This window comes from Myxine glutinosa, chromosome 13 (genome assembly GCF_964187855.1).
Source record: "Myxine glutinosa chromosome 13, kmMyxGlut1.1, whole genome shotgun sequence".
Lineage (NCBI taxonomy): Eukaryota > Metazoa > Chordata > Myxini > Myxiniformes > Myxinidae > Myxine > Myxine glutinosa.
This window is the reverse complement of record NC_136273.1, coordinates 101654809-101674179: the sequence shown is the minus strand read 5'-3', so window position 1 is coordinate 101674179 and position 19371 is coordinate 101654809. Positions and strand designations below refer to the sequence as shown.

The 19371-nt window shown below is 39.4% G+C and overlaps 1 protein-coding gene across 1 annotated transcript in view; it reads right to left on the bottom strand.

Annotated features, from left to right (window-relative positions):
• Positions 1-899: 899 nt before the first annotated feature.
• The window catches only part of LOC137438416 (BMP/retinoic acid-inducible neural-specific protein 2-like), a 395787-nt gene continuing 377315 nt past the window's right edge, over positions 900-19371 (bottom strand). Inside the window, exons 7-9 of the mRNA XM_068133537.2 lie at positions 17084-17393; positions 1834-2373; positions 900-1395 (exon numbers count right to left, since the gene is read on the bottom strand). Of these exons, the coding sequence (XP_067989638.2) occupies positions 958-1395; positions 1834-2373; positions 17084-17393 (1288 nt within the window). The 3' untranslated portion in view covers positions 900-957. The remainder of the gene's footprint in view (positions 1396-1833; positions 2374-17083; positions 17394-19371) is intronic.

The following is a 19371-nucleotide window of genomic DNA, read 5'->3' as shown; positions in this document are numbered from 1 at the left end:
GGCATGCAATTAAGGAACGTGAAGAGGCAGAAGACAGAGATGGCAGGTATCTTGAGGGAACAAGCAGATGCAATGGCATTGGCTTAGTCAGCACCTCCTGCCACGATGGATCCACAGCTAAGGGCTGCGTTTTGTGAGTGTCCGGGGACCTGCACGAGATCTCATTTGCATCGCAGGCAAGAGCTGCACGCAAGCTGGGGTAAAGGAATGCATGGACGTGAGTGCTAAACGAAGTCCCAACTGTGTTCAGCCACTTATCACGCATCGTCATGCCTGATGTATCGAGCTTGAGTGGAGCATGGTGGATGCGGAGAGAAAGCTGGGGTGCGGAGTGATCCGCCAAATAACTGGAGACCCCGCGCTGAATGTTTGTGTGGAGGATCAGGAATGTGATTTTCATGATGGAGAACTGCCGACGTGAAGGATTTGCGAGGAAATTGATCATGGTTTGGTGAGTTGTTGCTATTCAATCAGACGTGATGACTTATTCCTTCCAATGTATGGCTTTTGGCTTTTGCTCGTAGGCTCAACTACTCAGCTGAAGGTTCACAGTTCCATGAGTGTCAGAATCTCAATGACAAAGCCACTCCCCTGTGCGTTGGACTAGTGTCCAGGCCCAAATCTTTCAAGGCTAGCAAAGGTACTTCAGGGAATCTCATTTACTAGGCAATCAGCGCGTGGCCTCAGTTTGGTGATTTTCATAATAGATCAAGACTAAAAGTGTATAATGCACAAAAATACTATACTGACCTCAACAAAAGGGTTCAATGCTCTGTCTCAATTTAATAATCACGTTTTCCCATCATTTTAACTCTTTTGTTCTGACATAAAATTGGCGTTCCCTCCGAAGAGGAAGCCCGCAGGTAGGACGGAGGTCGCAGGTGGATGGCTGCAGCTCTGTGCCAAAAGAAGACAACCGTGTGTAGTGCTATCCTTATATCTCAGGCTCACCGATTGCTATAAACATAGCTTGGTGGTATCACTTATGCGAAGGCCGAGCACACCATATTCAAAGGCGTCGAGGGCATGGTTGACAGCCGCCGTCTCCGTCCCATTGAGACGAAGTCGCCGGCGAAGGAGGCAAGAGAAAATGTCAAAGGGCGCCTGACGGGAAGGGGGAGCCAGCCGATTGACTCGGCCACGGAGTTCCGAAAGCGACAGAAGGTGCTGGGTGATGGCCGCCGGGTGTGAAGATTTGGTGGAAGCCCGGACCTCATGACTTACTCGTTGGGCTGAGGTACGAAAAAGATTGGTATTGAAAGGCAAGCTGTAGCCCAATATCCGCAATGCGCTGACCTTCATCAGGTTTCGTTGTGGCGGGGACGCGTTGGCAGCCGGACGGGCCTTGGACTTGCCATCAGCCTCTGTTTTTGTTCCATTCCATGGCTGTCCCATCTGGGGTGGGAAATGTATTGGAGTAGATTGTGCAGTCAAATTTGGGAACAGACGGAAAGGGAGCTGGGATGGATGGCAAAGGGTAACATGAGGGGGTAACACGAGGCTGGCTAACATGGTTTGAAGGAGAAATTGATGAATTGCCACGTTGTTTTAACGTTAAGGTAACGATGAATATTGATAGAACTATGAGGTGAAAGGTTGCGGAGAATGGTATAAAGTTCAGTGAATGAAATGATATGTTTATGAGCGAGGTGCGTGGTACGATAGAGTGTATTTGGTAGATGAAATTATTGAGATCAATCAATAAGTGAACAGAATAATGAATGGATGGAGTTGAGTTTGCCAATCGGTAAGTGAGATTTGTACACTCACGTGGTTTAACGGTTTTTATTTATTTTAAGGGACACTAAGGGGATGAGGTGAAATGCAACACACCTTCTTTCCTCCCCGTTTTCGTAGATAGATGTGCACCGTCTCAAAGAAAGACTTCCAACGATTTCCCAAAACCAACGTCCAGTTTTGGCAATGAACACCACCAGGCCAAGCCGTCCCACCGCCGGCGGTCCCAGCCACCACCTCTGCTCGCTCCCATCCGGGGTACCCGTTTCGTCCAATTGGCACCTGCCAGCTTTCAGAGTGGCTACCCCCAAAGGGATTGACTGAAATAATCAAAAGGAAATCTTCTCGAGGATCAGTGACCTGCGTAACAGTTCCACTGGCAGTGAAGGTGACATCTGCACCACCTGGCGTCGTGTTTCTTGGAGCTGTTTCAGCTCGGCATAGTTGCAGTGAAAGACCTAGTAACAGGTGTAGTGATCCAGGATGCAGACGGTTACTTCGACGAGTCAACAGCATTCGCTTTCGGAGAGCGAGGTCAAACCAGGAACCCAGGGCCAGTTCATTGGACACGAAGGCAGCATCGACTACGACGAGGCGCTTGTCACGCCTCTGCAGCAGGTACTGGAGTTCTAGATCCTAAGGGAAGGATACATTGTAAATTTCTGTCCATGTTTAAAGCAGACAATGAAACAATTTTAGATAGCCTGAGAGAAGCATCTCTATATTACATAAGCAGGTGGAGGTTGTAAACTGTCACCATATTGTTTCACAGGCAGAGTAATATGTCAATGTGTGTGCTGTTCCTCATATGGACATTCAATTGGGTGTACCACGTGTTAGCGTTAGTTGGTGGATGTTAATGATCTATAATGTCCTTAATGAAGAGTCAGTGTGTTATCACCGGCACCTTGGCTAAATTCTCGCCTGCGATTCACGGGCACTCCGGCCCCTCATTGGCCGTTCTCTAATCCACTCAATCATCTGGCCCACCCTGAACGTTTCTAGGAGTGGGCTGAAGTAGGCCTCACCCAGCCGAATGTCCATCTTGGTATCACTGCACCTCCACTGCAGTGGACAGTCACCCCAAGGATGCCGTCTGTCTGTTTGGGTCTGTGCCACCATATATCTCAGATATGGCTGAACGGATCTTCATCAAATTTTCAGAGGTACATCAGTGAGTGCCGGGGAGTGTTTTAGGGACAAAGAAAAGAAAAGGAATTTTTTTTGGGGTGGGGATCAAAAAAAATTGCTTGAAAGTGAGCGCTTGAGCCTTTGTAATTATATGAAAGGTGATATTGAATTATACACGATGTGTGTGTGTGTGTGTGTGTGTGTGTGTGTGTGTGTGTGTGTGTGTGTGTGTGTGTGTGTGTGTGTGTGTGTGTGTGTGTGTGTGTGTGTGTGTATAATATCATATTAAATAAAAATTTTCCTTTTTGGGTGATGGTAGGAGAGTGTTTTTGGCACATAAAAAAAAATTGATTTCTTCAAAATGCCAACAGGATTAGAACATCACTGGGCAATGCCAGGTACACCACTCATAATAAATAAAACTATAACAGCACTCGGTAGATCACATACCTCCACCAGGTAGAACAGCTTACATTTTGTATCCACTGATAGGCCGGATCTGTGTCCGGACCTGAACCAAATCTAATCGGCTTGTTCTATCACCTACCCAACTCATCCACCTCGTTTCGTTGTAATTTTTTGAGATATCGTGTTATATATCATTTTGGCCCCATCTCTCGATTGTGAAGAATCACTTTTGATATTAAGAAAATTCTCGTATCTAGAACGGGATCCGGATCTTCACCAAAATAAAATCAATTCTTCCTTGTTACACACCAAACGTGTCCACCAAGTTTTGTATGAATTCGTCCATAACGTTTCGAGATATCATGCTATATATCGATTTTGGCCCTTTGTCTCAATGTTTAAAAGTCACTTTAAAACTTCTCGGATCCAGATCTGTATTTGGGTCTTCACCAAAATCTAATAAATTCTTCTTTATCACATACCCAACCTGTCCACCAAGTTTGTCCACCCTTTATGTTTATATTAACTTTTCTAGAGCATTACATGGTTCCTCCTAAGAACACAAGGGTAGTCCAGCATGCACACAACGTTTTTTGAATTCCCCTTATTTTGTATTGTTTGGTATTTTCTAGAAGCTATGGAATGCCCCTCCTTTTCTAGAGTTTGCCTCATGGCACATCCCATATAAAGGGGCCTTTTCTATGCCCCTGGCATTTTTCGCAAGAATGATAATAAATGGGAGGTGTGGAAAAGGGGAAACCGGATCCATTGGGGGATATGGCCAGCTACTCCATGTCTGTTATACCTGGCCCATGTATGTTAATTCACAAAGTAGTAAGCATACATGGCAGTTTGTACATTAAGACAAATCACTCCATTACAGACATGATTCAATATGTATTGTTAAACACAAAGTTTTTTTCACTTCTTGTATGTTTACCTCCACCACCGATGGTCTGTTTGTGAGCAGGATATCTCAAAATGTCATGGAGTGATTCGGACAATATTTTGTGGACAGGTTGGGTGTGTGACAAAGACGAATTGATTAGATTTTGGTGAAGAAACAGATCTGAATACAATAATTTTTTAAAGCGATTGTTTAGAATTGAGAGAAAGGGCCAAAAACGATATATACATTTATATATTTATATATATATATATATATATATATATATACATATTGCGTTGGCTGGTGATGTTCTAATCCTGTTGGAATTGTGAACAAATCTTTTTTTTATTTTTTTTACGAAGGAATGGGGTGAGGGATCATTTAATATTACCTTTCACATAGCTACAAAGGGTTAGGCACTATAGGGCGATGAAAGCATAATCCAACTTTTTTCCATAATTAACACTCAACGGCACTCACTGATGAACCTGTGAAAGTTTGACAAAGACCCATAGGCGTAGTTTGACTTCTCTATTTCCGGGGGGCGGCTTAATATTAATAATGGGTAGCTCGGTGTGACTTCCAAAATTACCGTTTGTTGGTGTAGTTACAGTGTACGTGAAATCACAAATAGACTTTACGGTCATTATTGTTACTCACGTTTTAAAACGGGATGTTTTTATAGTAATTGTAAACTACTGAAAAAAATTAAGCTGGGGACATTGCCCCCCCCTGCCCCCCCCAAACTCCACAGGTGCAAAGACCCATTCAGCCATCTCTGAGAAAATGGCGACACAGACAGACAGACATCTCTTATAGAATAGATGATTTGCAAGAGGTTATGCACGGATTATGACAACATTTTGTGGATGAGCTGGGTGGGTGAGAAGAAGAAGCCAATTCGATTTTGGTTCAGGTCCGAATCCAGATCCGGCCTATCAGTGGTTACAAAACGTAAACCGTTCAGCCTGGCGGAGGTTTGCGCTTTTCCGAGTGTCCCGCCATTAAAGTTTCCATTCAATTTTTTCCGGGTACCTAAATCTCCCTGCTGTAATCAGAAATAAAAAGCTTGGTTTCTCACAGATGATGCCATGTCCGTGGGGTGGGGGAGTAGGGTGGCCTATTTATTTCAAAACCAATCGTTGTGTGTCTGACAAACTATGGTGTGATTTAGCAGGGTGACCTGAATGTAAGGGAGATGAATGTTTGCACTATAGAAAGAAAGGACCATGAAAGCCGAAACTGCTGTGTAAATTGGCAACCGGAACTGTAAGTGCACTTGGAACAAGCACAAAGTCAAATAAAAACTGAGGACTGAGCAATGAGGGGTCAAATATTGCTAACAGCCACATCCCAAAGAAGGCCTCGCAGGAAACGACGTCCGTTCATGGGAATACTGGATGTTCAAAGCTGTTCTGAAGAAGAATTAAGAAGAACAATAAAGAAGAACATTCATTGAACCTAAAATAATTAGTAAAACGAATTGTAAATCCCACGGAGGGGATGTTCTACACGGAAAAGGTAGGTGTACGCGTACTGTACACCTTACTGCTGAAACTTTTGAGCTAAGAAACGAAAGTAGATTGAGTACCTGCTCTAATTACGTCTAATTACGTGTCCGGTATCACACAAATGTCCAAAAGAGATTTGGGCCAAGTCTGTAACCCAGAACAATGTTTCCGCAGTGTTTTTACAAATCACACCCAGTGTTCCCAATCCTGTTCACCTTTCAGCTGGAAATGAAACGAGGGACACCAGGTGTGACATTGGGTGCCATTTCAAATTTGCGAGAATAAAAGGAAAGGTACATAAACGGATTTTTTTTAACCTTCTGATCATCACAACGTTTTTATATGTTAATGCTACTTGCCTATAGGCCCCAATTATTCCCACCTTCTTGTGGGGTTAGCTCAAGTGTTAGTAATGGGGCAGGAATATGGGATTTAGCCAGGGTGCAGGAAATAACAGGCCTATTCTTTGTGAAGGACACCATGGGACCTTTAATGTCTAGCGATGAATGGTACCGGTTGGGACACCCGGTTTAACGTCCCTCGGATGGATGAGGCACAACATGAGCATCGCCCCGCATGCAAAAACAGCACGGTGATAGTTTAGGGCCGGGCCGGGAATCGAACCCACACCAGGCAGCTCAGCAGTGAGTGCAAGTATCTCAAGACTATCCTGCAGGCCCAAAAACAAAACCGATTTGATGATACTTTTACATTTTTGTTCCTTTCTCCAATGATCTTACTATAATTCACCAAATGTCTGTCCGTCCGTCTGTTCCCAGGTACCGCAAAAACGGCTGAACCGATCACAACGAAATTTTGGGTGGGAAATCCTCGGACCCCCTGGAGTAAAATAGGCTTTATTGTTTTTCCATTTTTTCAATTTTCCAAATTTTCCAGTTTTCCCAAACACGATGGAATAATATTTACCGATATGAACAGTGATGTGGCTTTTATTGAAATTCTACAAATACTGTTTAGATTTTGATGATTTGCGTGTGATACGATTCAACGGACGTTTATATAAATTGTTTAAAATATAAGAAACCCTCCAATTTCTGATATTTTGCCTTTTCATTTGGGCCTCCCAATTGAAGCCCCGCCCGTAGGGCAGGTACCGTTGCTAGTTTATTCAAATACAAAAAAAACACGACAGAACTGTACGTGACCCAAGGCAAGGGGTTGGTGATTCAAAGATTCCAAATTACATCTTCTGTGACTCTCTAAATGTTCAGTACACAGTGACAACTCATAATGAATACCAAGGCCAAGGAATGTGGCCTCCTAAAAACACGTCTATTTATTATGTAATACAAATACGCTTTGAGGTACCTGCTCAATTCCATTTTAAACGTTGCAATTGTCCCTGTTGATATGAGTTTCCCAGGAAGATTATTCCATACATTGATAATATTGTGTGAAATACCTCGTCTTCACTACTATCCAAACTATTCTTCTTATTATTCGTTATAAAATACAAAATGGAGGCTCATGGAAAAGTGCAGTGACAGAAAAAGGCAACTGGGACAGTGGAACGAACAATCAAGGGAATGAACAAACAGGAGAAGAGGGGATAAACGAGGGGATTTCACATTCAGTTAAGAGTGTTGGGTAAGGTCGGATAGAAAACATTTTGGAAGGGATTATGGATGACATGACGGATGACATGACCTGACGATGCACCACCTGATTGAAGCCCTGGATGGAAGAATGCAACAAAGCAGCCTCAGGGAGAGGAGGTTTCACAAACGGGAGAAAAGAGGAACAAAATAGTTTAGTTGTGCAATAAACCTGGAATTTGGGAAGTTTAACCAGGATGGAGTTACTGAAGGAATGTGTGCATTCTGGAGTCACTGCGAAGGGGCTGGGAGCTGATAGAGCAAAGGGAGCAAAAACAGAGACGTCTCCGACCTGTCTGCAATGTGAGAGCAGCAGGCCTTGTGCTTTGGCATTATTATGGGCGATGCCAATAATTTTGAGAGGTTTAGGTTCATCAGATTTGCCGAAAGACATGTGATGATGGTGAGCCATCATATCGGGGAGATCACTATAACACGGAGTTATGGACAAAGGCCTTGTGGGCTGTGAATGGTCCCAATTTGTCAATGAAGGACTTCAAAAGATCGAGGATGCCCAGTTTGTGGCTGCCTTTGGGGGTCAGCTCTACGATATTGTTTGCCCAGGAGAGGCCATGACTGACGGAGAAGGCAATAAGTTCAACAGACTCAACCTTCTTCAGTAGAATACCATGGTGAAGCGCGATGCTGCGCACGCTAATGCTTATGAAAGGAGCAAGCGGACAACGCGGTTCATACAAAAGAGTCTTTATTCAAAGTACTCAAACTGCAGCACTGAGCTGCTCAGGGCTGCGCGCCCCGTGTATATCGTGAGGCCACGCCTCTCTCCCGGGCGTGGCCCACCCCCACTTGGTGTGCCGGGTGATGTCACCACGTCAGTGCTTTCGTGTCCGCCACAATGGGATGGATAGACAGATTCATCTGGTGATCCTCCTGGGTCGACAGTTTGAGATTGACATAATTGCCAAAGCTGAATGACGAGTTCACTTCGTCAGAGAAGAATCGAATGAATTCCAGATCTGCAGAGAGAGACGCAGCTACTGTTTGCTTGTCAGTGGGGTGGAGATACTGGGTCACATAATAGAGGAAGTTCAGGTATAGCGGAGTATAGGAAATGTAGTTTATGTATATGAGGAACAGGACTGGGCCCTCAGCACAACCTTGAGACATTCTGACTTAAACTGGGACAACTGAGGAGGACGTTCCATACATTGGATCGCATTCACTGTGCGAGTTTGGAATCTATGTTGTATGACACAGAAATCTATGTTGCATGAGCTTCGCAAGCAGGGGAGGATGCTAGACTGTGGAAAATGTCTGAGATATATCTAGGGATATTTAAAAAAACGTTGGCTAACCGATACTGGAGAGAGCTGTGCAGCAGGTAACACACCTTTACAGAATGCAGCGACAAGCTGAAAGTAGCCATTTCAACTCTAATATCATATTGTCGGCTGCAACATCCCCTATAAACGGTGCAATGGATCCCTAAATATGGTGGAGGCGTGACAGACATCCCCTACTGGTCAAAACCGCTGTAGTAAACACTGACGTCACAACAAACGTTCACAGTGAAGAGGTACTTTTAAATGCACTTCGTAGTGTAATGGGCAGAGTGTCCGCTCTGAGTCTCGGAGGTCTGCGGTTGAACCCGACCCCAGCTGAGTTATACCAAATACTTTAAAAATGGCACTTACTACTTCCTTGCTTGATGCTCAGCATTTAAAGGATATAGGCTACCATGGACAAAGAACTATAGGTTGGCAAACATTGCGCAGGCTTGATGGGCTTAATAGCCTCCTCCTGCATTGAAGCTCCAATTGTCAGGGAGGTCATATTTACTTGGAAGGGAAGTTCCTTGGAAGGGAAGTGATCTATATAATAGTAAAAGGAGAGGTGACCGTCCGGCCATCATGCGAAGAAGAAGTGGGATCATGTAATTTAATGTAGCGCTTCCTTTTGTTGTAGAATAATAAAAATGGTACCGTTGGAAAGGTAATAATCAATTTACTTGTTTGGAAAGATAACTAAAAGTGAGAACAAAAATTTGTGTCCGTTTAACCATCGCGGTCCCTGCTTTAAAGGCCTGGATTAGGAACCATGTCCTCCTTCCAGGATTGAAGTAGAAGTGGGAATTGGAGCTTAATGCAGTGATTGAAATGGTAACATGCATTATTCTACAACAACAGGATTGAAATGGTAACATGTATTATTCTACAACAACAGGATTGAAATGGTAACATGTATTATTCTACAACAACAGGATTGAAATGGTAACATGTATTATTCTACAACAACAGGATTGAAATGGTAACATGTATTATTCTACAACAACAGGATTGAAATGGTAACATGCATTATTCTACAACAACAGGATTGAAATGGTAACATGCATTATTCTACAACAACAGGATTGAAATGGTAACATGCATTATTCTACAACAACAGGATTGAAATGGTAACATGCATTATTCTACAACAACAGGATTGAAATGGTAACATTTATTATTCCACAACAACAGGATTGAAATGGTAACATTTATTATTCTACAACAACAGGATTGAAATGGTAACATGTATTATTCTACAACAACAGGATTGAAATGGTAACATTTATTATTCTACAACAACAGTATTGAAATGGTAACATGGATTATTCTACAACAACAGGATTGAAATGGTAACATGTATTATTCTACAACAACAGGATTGAAATGGTAACATGTATTATTCTACAACAACAGGATTGAAATGGTAACATGTATTATTCTACAACAACAGGATTGAAATGGTAACATGTATTATTCTACAACAACAGGATTGAAATGGTAACATGTATTATTCTACAACAACAGGATTGAAATGGTAACATGTATTATTCTACAACAACAGGATTGAAATGGTAACATGCATTATTCTACAACAACAGGATTGAAATGGTAACATGCATTATTCTACAACAACAGGATTGAAATGGTAACATGCATTATTCTACAACAACAGGATTGAAATGGTAACATGCATTATTCTACAACAACAGGATTGAAATGGTAACATTTATTATTCCACAACAACAGGATTGAAATGGTAACATTTATTATTCTACAACAACAGGATTGAAATGGTAACATGTATTATTCTACAACAACAGGATTGAAATGGTAACATTTATTATTCTACAACAACAGGATTGAAATGGTAACATGTATTATTCTACAACAACAGGATTGAAATGGTAACATGTATTATTCTACAACAACAGGATTGAAATGGTAACATGTATTATTCTACAACAACAGGATTGAAATGGTAACATGTATTATTCTACAACAACAGGATTGAAATGGTAACATGCATTATTCTACAACAACAGGATTGAAATGGTAACATGCATTATTCTACAACAACAGGATTGAAATGGTAACATGCATTATTCTACAACAACAGGATTGAAATGGTAACATGCATTATTCTACAACAACAGGATTGAAATGGTAACATTTATTATTCCACAACAACAGGATTGAAATGGTAACATTTATTATTCTACAACAACAGGATTGAAATGGTAACATGTATTATTCCACAACAACAGGATTGAAATGGTAACATTTATTATTCTACAACAACAGTATTGAAATGGTAACATGGATTATTCTACAACAACAGGATTGAAATGGTAACATGGATTATTCTACAACAACAGGATTGAAATGGTAACATGTATTATTCTACAACAACAGGATTGAAATGGTAACATGTATTATTCTACAACAACAGGATTGAAATGGTAACATGCATTATTCTACAACAACAGGATTGAAATGGTAACATGTATTATTCTACAACAACAGGATTGAAATGGTAACATGTATTATTCTACAACAACAGGATTGAAATGGTAACATGCATTATTCTACAACAACAGGATTGAAATGGTAACATGTATTATTCTACAACAACAGGATTGAAATGGTAACATGTATTATTCTACAACAACAGGATTGAAATGGTAACATGCATTATTCTACAACAACAGGATTGAAATGGTAACATGTATTATTCTACAACAACAGGATTGAAATGGTAACATGCATTATTCTACAACAACAGGATTGAAATGGTAACATGTATTATTCTACAACAACAGGATTGAAATGGTAACATGTATTATTCTACAACAACAGGATTGAAATGGTAACATGCATTATTCTACAACAACAGGATTGAAATGGTAACATGTATTATTCTACAACAACAGGATTGAAATGGTAACATGTATTATTCTACAACAACAGTATTGAAATGGTAACATGGATTATTCTACAACAACAGGATTGAAATGGTAACATGTATTATTCTACAACAACAGTATTGAAATGGTAACATGGATTATTCTACAACAACAGGATTGAAATGGTAACATGTATTATTCTACAACAACAGGATTGAAATGGTAACATGTATTATTCTACAACAACAGGATTGAAATGGTAACATGCATTATTCTACAACAACAGGATTGAAATGGTAACATGTATTATTCTACAACAACAGGATTGAAATGGTAACATGTATTATTCTACAACAACAGGATTGAAATGGTAACATGCATTATTCTACAACAACAGGATTGAAATGGTAACATGTATTATTCTACAACAACAGGATTGAAATGGTAACATGTATTATTCTACAACAACAGGATTGAAATGGTAACATGCATTATTCTACAACAACAGGATTGAAATGGTAACATGTATTATTCTACAACAACAGGATTGAAATGGTAACATGCATTATTCTACAACAACAGGATTGAAATGGTAACATGTATTATTCTACAACAACAGGATTGAAATGGTAACATGTATTATTCTACAACAACAGGATTGAAATGGTAACATGCATTATTCTACAACAACAGGATTGAAATGGTAACATGTATTATTCTACAACAACAGGATTGAAATGGTAACATGTATTATTCTACAACAACAGTATTGAAATGGTAACATGGATTATTCTACAACAACAGGATTGAAATGGTAACATGTATTATTCTACAACAACAGGATTGAAATGGTAACATGTATTATTCTACAACAACAGGATTGAAATGGTAACATGCATTATTCTACAACAACAGGATTGAAATGGTAACATGTATTATTCTACAACAACAGGATTGAAATGGTAACATGCATTATTCTACAACAACAGGATTGAAATGGTAACATGTATTATTCTACAACAACAGGATTGAAATGGTAACATGTATTATTCTACAACAACAGGATTGAAATGGTAACATGCATTATTCTACAACAACAGGATTGAAATGGTAACATTTATTATTCTACAACAACAGGATTGAAATGGTAACATGTATTATTCTACAACAACAGGATTGAAATGGTAACATGTATTATTCTACAACAACAGGATTGAAATGGTAACATGTATTATTCTACAACAACAGGATTGAAATGGTAACATTTATTATTCTACAACAACAGGATTGAAATGGTAACATGTATAATTCTACAACAACAGGATTGAAATGGTAACATGTATTATTGTACAACAACAGGATTGAAATGGTAACATGTATTATTCTACAACAACAGGATTGAAATGGTAACATTTATTATTCTACAACAACAGGATTGAAATGGTAACATTTATTATTCTACAACAACAGGAAATGGTAACATGTATAATTCTACAACAACAGGATTTAAATGGTAACATGTATAATTCTACAACAGGATTGAAATGGTAACATTTATTATTCTACAACAGGATTGAAATGGTAACATGTATTATTCTACAACAACAGGATTGAAATGGTAACATGTATTATTCTACAACAACAGGATTGAAATGGTAACATGTATTATTCTACAACAACAGGATTGAAATGGTAACATGTATTATTCTACAACAACAGGATTGAAATGGTAACATGTATTATTCTACAACAACAGGATTGAAATGGTAACATGTATTATTCTACAACAACAGGATTGAAATGGTAACATGTATTATTCTACAACAACAGGATTGAAATGGTAACATGTATTATTCTACAACAACAGGATTGAAATGGTAACATTTATTATTCTACAACAACAGGATTGAAATGGTAACATGTATAATTCTACAACAACAGGATTGAAATGGTAACATGTATTATTGTACAACAACAGGATTGAAATGGTAACATGTATTATTCTACAACAACAGGATTGAAATGGTAACATTTATTATTCTACAACAACAGGATTGAAATGGTAACATTTATTATTCTACAACAACAGGAAATGGTAACATGTATAATTCTACAACAACAGGATTTAAATGGTAACATGTATAATTCTACAACAGGATTGAAATGGTAACATTTATTATTCTACAACAGGATTGAAATGGTAACATGTATTATTCTACAACAACAGGATTGAAATGGTAACATGTATTATTCTACAACAACAGGATTGAAATGGTAACATGTATTATTCTACAACAACAGGATTGAAATGGTAACATGTATTATTCTACAACAACAGGATTGAAATGGTAACATGTATTATTCTACAACAACAGGATTGAAATGGTAACATTTATTATTCTACAACAGGATTGAAATGGTAACATTTATTATTCCACAACAACAGGATTGAAATGGTAACATTTATTATTCTACAACAACAGGATTGAAATGGTAACATGTATTATTCCACAACAACAGGATTGAAATGGTAACATTTATTATTCTACAACAACAGGATTGAAATGGTGACATGTATTATTCCACAACAACAGGATTGAAATGGTAACATTTATTATTCTACAACAACAGGATTGAAATGGTAACATGTATTATTCTACAACAACAGGATTGAAATGGTAACATTTATTATTCTACAACAACAGGATTGAAATGGTAACATTTATTATTCTACAACAGGATTGAAATGGTAACATTTGTTATTCTACAACAACAGGATTGAAATGGTAACATTTATTATTCTACAACAGCACAAACCCTTTAGAAGTACATGGAAAGAGCACACAAAATTATTTATCGTAATACTTCTTGATACAATAGAAAAACAAGTACAGATACATTCAATGTACAACACCCCATGCTAAATAAATAAATATCCTACAGCGCGGCATTGACGGGGCGCCTTAGGCACCCGGCGATACCGCTGTGCAGCACATCGAGACAGTATTGGGAAGGAGAGGTGTGCAATAATTGATTGATTAAATGCGTAATTAAAATCGATAAACAGCGATTGTAAAATAATGTCTTAATCAATTGGCTAATAGCATACCAAAACCACCACTGTTTCATCTGAAGCTGTAGCTTTTTGAAAATTAATTAAATTGATTAATCAAAAAATTAAATAAATAATTGATTAATCAATAAATAATAAATCGATTATTTGACTAATCAATAAATCAAAAATATCATTTATAGCGACATCACTTGTTCACTGCCGTGTCCAAATATCAGCTTCCCAGCTCAAAAGATGCCTGAGATATTGCCCAGATAAGAAAGAAAATAAACAGGTGATTAATAATGAAAATAAATAAATAATAATGGCATAATAATTAAATTATTAATCAATTGGCTACTAGAATACCTAAAGCACCAACGTCTCATCCGAATCTGTGACTTAAAAAAATAATTAATTAAGTCATTAATCAAATAATTAATTGATGAATCAGTAAATCAAAAATGTCTTTTGTAGCAACATAACTTGGTCATTGTCGTGTCCAAATATCAGCTTCCCAGCTCAAAAGGTGTCTGAGATATTGTCCAGATGAGAAAGGAAATCAATCAGTACTTAATTAATCGATAAGAATTAAGTAACTTATCAATTAATTGATTAATCAACAAGTACAAAAAGTTTTAATTAAAACAAAAGCCACGTCGATGTTACACAATGCCTAGATGCAGCTGTGCCTATAATGTCGATGTTATAGGCACAGGACATTCCTATTGATTCGATTACTTGATGTTATTTTTGTGCAAAGTGAAAATATATCTCGGCAATTTCCCGTGTGTGGCGACGAATTTTTAATATATCTCGGCATTTTCCCGTCTGTTATTTCAGGCGGTGTATGATTGACCATGCCGCGATTTAAAAAAAAAAATCTCGGCAATTTCCCGTGTGTGGCGACACGTGAACGAAGCTATGCTCCTCTCTCCACATTATTGTGACGACGTATAAATTAAATATTTCATCGTGACGATTGTCATCAAATGGACGAATTTTTAATATATCTCGGCATTTTCCCATCTGTTATTTCAGGCGGTGTATGTTATTTGTAGGCGGTGTATCCCGTCTGTTATTTCAGGCAACCATGCCGTGATTGTAAAAAAATATATCTCGGCAATTTCTCTCGTGTAGCGACACGTGAACGAAGCTATGCTCCTCTCTCCACATTATTGTGACGACGTATAAATTAAATATTTCATCGTGACGATTGTCATCAAATGGACGAATTTTTAATATATCTCGGCATTTTCCCGTCTGTTATTTCGGGCGGTGTATGACACCATGCCGCGATTTAAACAAAATATATCTCAATGGACTTGAAGTTACAGGCCTTTGAGAATTCATTTCGTTCTATAAAGGGCAACTTTCATCGGATTTTCTTCTCGTTTTTTTTCAACCGAGTCTAAAACTATGTTAGCGACTGTGAAAAATGAAATGATATATCGAATTTGATTTGAAATAAAACTGTGTGAGAGAGGAAGACACCACGGGCCTACAAAACAGGCCTCAAAGCTATGCGAGTTCATAAAATGATGGATATTTGTTTATATGAAGCCTCTCCCACAATGGGTGGAGCTATGGTTCCCAGAATGGGTGGAGCTTTGAGGTTTTGTCTTCTCTGCAAGAACAAGAAGAACAAGAAGAAGAAGAACAAGAAGAACAACAACAACAGCAGAGGGCACTTTATGAGCAGCGTCTGCGACGCGGCCAAAAAACAAAACATGCTAATGTGCAATATTATTTTACAAAAAGGAACTTTATGTATCGACATCATAATTTACCTGTCACATTTCTCCACACTCAGATGTTCATTATCCCTTAAGTTTCACGTTGTAATAACTTCTCGTTATTTCGCAACAATTGTGAGAAATTCGTGCAACACCCTTTATGTGTTACAGCTATAAATGGACGTCAGTGTAAAACAACAGATGCAACTGTTTAGATGATGCATAGCAGATGCATAGATGACGATGCATAGATGACGTCCAACAGATGCATAGCCCTTTATAGACATTAAAGGTCAGAGCATTAAAAAAAACGTGAAAACTTTAGTTTCAAGAGACATTTGTAAGGTAGGTGGGGAATCATTTTCATTGAGGACTGTGTACTGTATAACTGTGACAGGTGACATAGAAACACCTGCACATCTCACACTAATGCACATTTGTTCTGTGTTTTTGGTAAACGCTGGTGAAGTCCATTGCGATAAACCAAGGGAATGACCAAAACCTCATGAGGCCTTTTCCAAGTAGATTATAGGAGCTTGTGCTCACGAGGAGTCCATCAGTAACGGTGAATCAATAGGACGAATCGATTTTGTGCCATTGTAAGTGCATGTACCGATGGCATGGTAAAATAATGGGGGTATTGCCTCGTTATAAGAGTTACAAGAAGCAGTTATTACAATTGTTCAGCCGAGCACAATGTGGTGTCCGTTCTTAATTTAAGTCATCGGTGCTTTTGCTGGAGATTCTGTTGTGACAGCCGGATGCAAGCGGAACAAGGAATGCGGAGAAGACTAATTAAACACAGCCATACCTGCAAGTCCAACTCACTTTCCAGCATCATGTAAGGTGCTACGATCTGTGGCACGGCTGCCTCTGGCTGACATCGGCCATTCTGCAACTTGTAGCCAATATTGCAAGCTCCGCATCTTGAGGCGTTGCGCGCTGCACACGCTGCACACGCTTCACCGTGTCCGACGACGCACGGCAACGGATGCTGACACAGAGGCCTCCCGGAAGGGCACACGCATGCTGCCGGATGCTCCGTGAAGCTTCCGCTTTGTGATCCATGGCCTGAGCAATAGATCAAAGCCTGCAGGCGGCCCATCCAGTAGGACAGGGTTCTGGTTGTGGAAGAAGGGGGCACGGCAATGAATGAACAGTGGTTATGTCAATGAAGGTTGGGAATAACAGCAGGGAATGGCATTTGTATCTGTCATAAAGTTCCAAAAGGAAAGAGGGAATGAATTGTGGATTAGAGAAGGACAAATAACTTTTGGAAAATGGATATTTGGATGATGTAACTGGCAACATATGGCATTGACTATTGTGGGGAATGATTGCTTGATTAAGCCCTTTATATAAAAGGTAACTTCATGTGTAACGTTTCACATGAATAACGCTGAACTGAGGTGAGCAGATCTTGTATCGTGTCATCAGGGCAGGTGCACCATACAAAATGACAATACAATCTCCTTTTTTTACCTTCATGAGACATTTTCCTCATTGAATGTGGATGCAATGTCAAAATGTCCCAGCCAATGATTGAAAGGCAGTGGCAGATGCTCTCGGCAGTCAGCCAATGCAAGCAACTCCTGGCTTGGCCCACATGGTGTCCTCCTCTTCAGGAATTACCTGCAGCGGCTGAACACCGAGGGCGCTTGCCCCCACCTGTCAATCATTCGGCATCCATGGGGAGAGCACGACATAAATATAAATGCGAATTGTGATGGCAGAATGTGGTGCGACGAAGATCGTTTTATGACAAATTAGAGGATTTCGTTACACCTTCGGTCTGGATGTTAGGATGTGCATTTTTGTTACTTTCATTCATTTTATGAAGGTAACCGTTCATCCAATTTAAATATATATATATATATATATATATATATATATATATATATATATATATATATATATATAGAGTGCACTCAGCTTCCATGAATTCATTTAATAACAAATATTAACATAATCATCGGTCATGTTTTTTGAAAGATAATGTGCGATGAATCTAACGTAAGGAATACAGACCACAGACTTTCTTTTGTAAAAACAAATGAATGAATGAACAAACTAACAAATGCTTTGTTCATCTCAATCTCAATTTATTAAAAGACTTCCAAAATGTGCTATTTGTTTATGGGAATATGCGTCGTTTTCTGTAAAGTCCTCAATGTTCTCATGAGGAAGGATTTATCAATGTTAATAGCCGGATTTGCACAGCAGCTTGGCATGATTTTCATGATGGAATTGCGTGATTATTCAAGCTCAGAGGAAGGAGATATCGATCAGTATGCGAAAAGGATGAGCAGAATGCCAAGGCCCACGTGGTGATTTTGCTGACACATTCCATGACTTGCAGGTGGGCAAACAAGGCAAACGACATGAGGTAAGAGCAAAGTGGCTTTAACCCCTCCCCTCTACGCCCCCCCCCCACCCCGCCCCCCTTTCCGAGCGAAAAACATGTCAAGCAATTGGTTCACTTTGTCTGTCTGTCAGTCTGGCAGTGAAACAAAATTGACTAGAACGGCACTCAGGAGAGAGCATACCTCCGCCAGGTGAGCAGTTTACGTTTTGTATCCCAGATTAGACCAGAAAATCACAATACAGAATCACATTTAATCAAAATCAATCACAAGAATCACAATAGCAATGAACAACACAATACCCCAAACTAGTCTTTCAAAGGTTCGGCAGAATAGTCATGGTTTTTATATGGAAGAGGAAACAAAGGAATATTCAGTGTCTCATTAATGGTCAAGGCTATCGACAACACCAACACAACAGGCATTTTAAGGCCATTTTCCCTGCTAGAGCGGGGGTTAGCCTTGCGGTCCCCATGACAATCTTCTCCATTTTGCCCTATTTTCTGCATCTCCCCTTGTTAACCCCCTTGCCCGCATTTCTTCTTCCACCATCTTTAGCCAAGTCTTTCTCGGTCTTCCCCGTCCTCTACTTCCTTCAACATTCATTTCCAACACTCTTCTCAACCAGTCACTTTCATCCTTCCTCAACACATAACCAAACCATCTCAACCTGTTCCTCTTCACAGCATCAATCACAGGCTCTATTCCCATCATCTTTCGCAATTCATCATTTGTC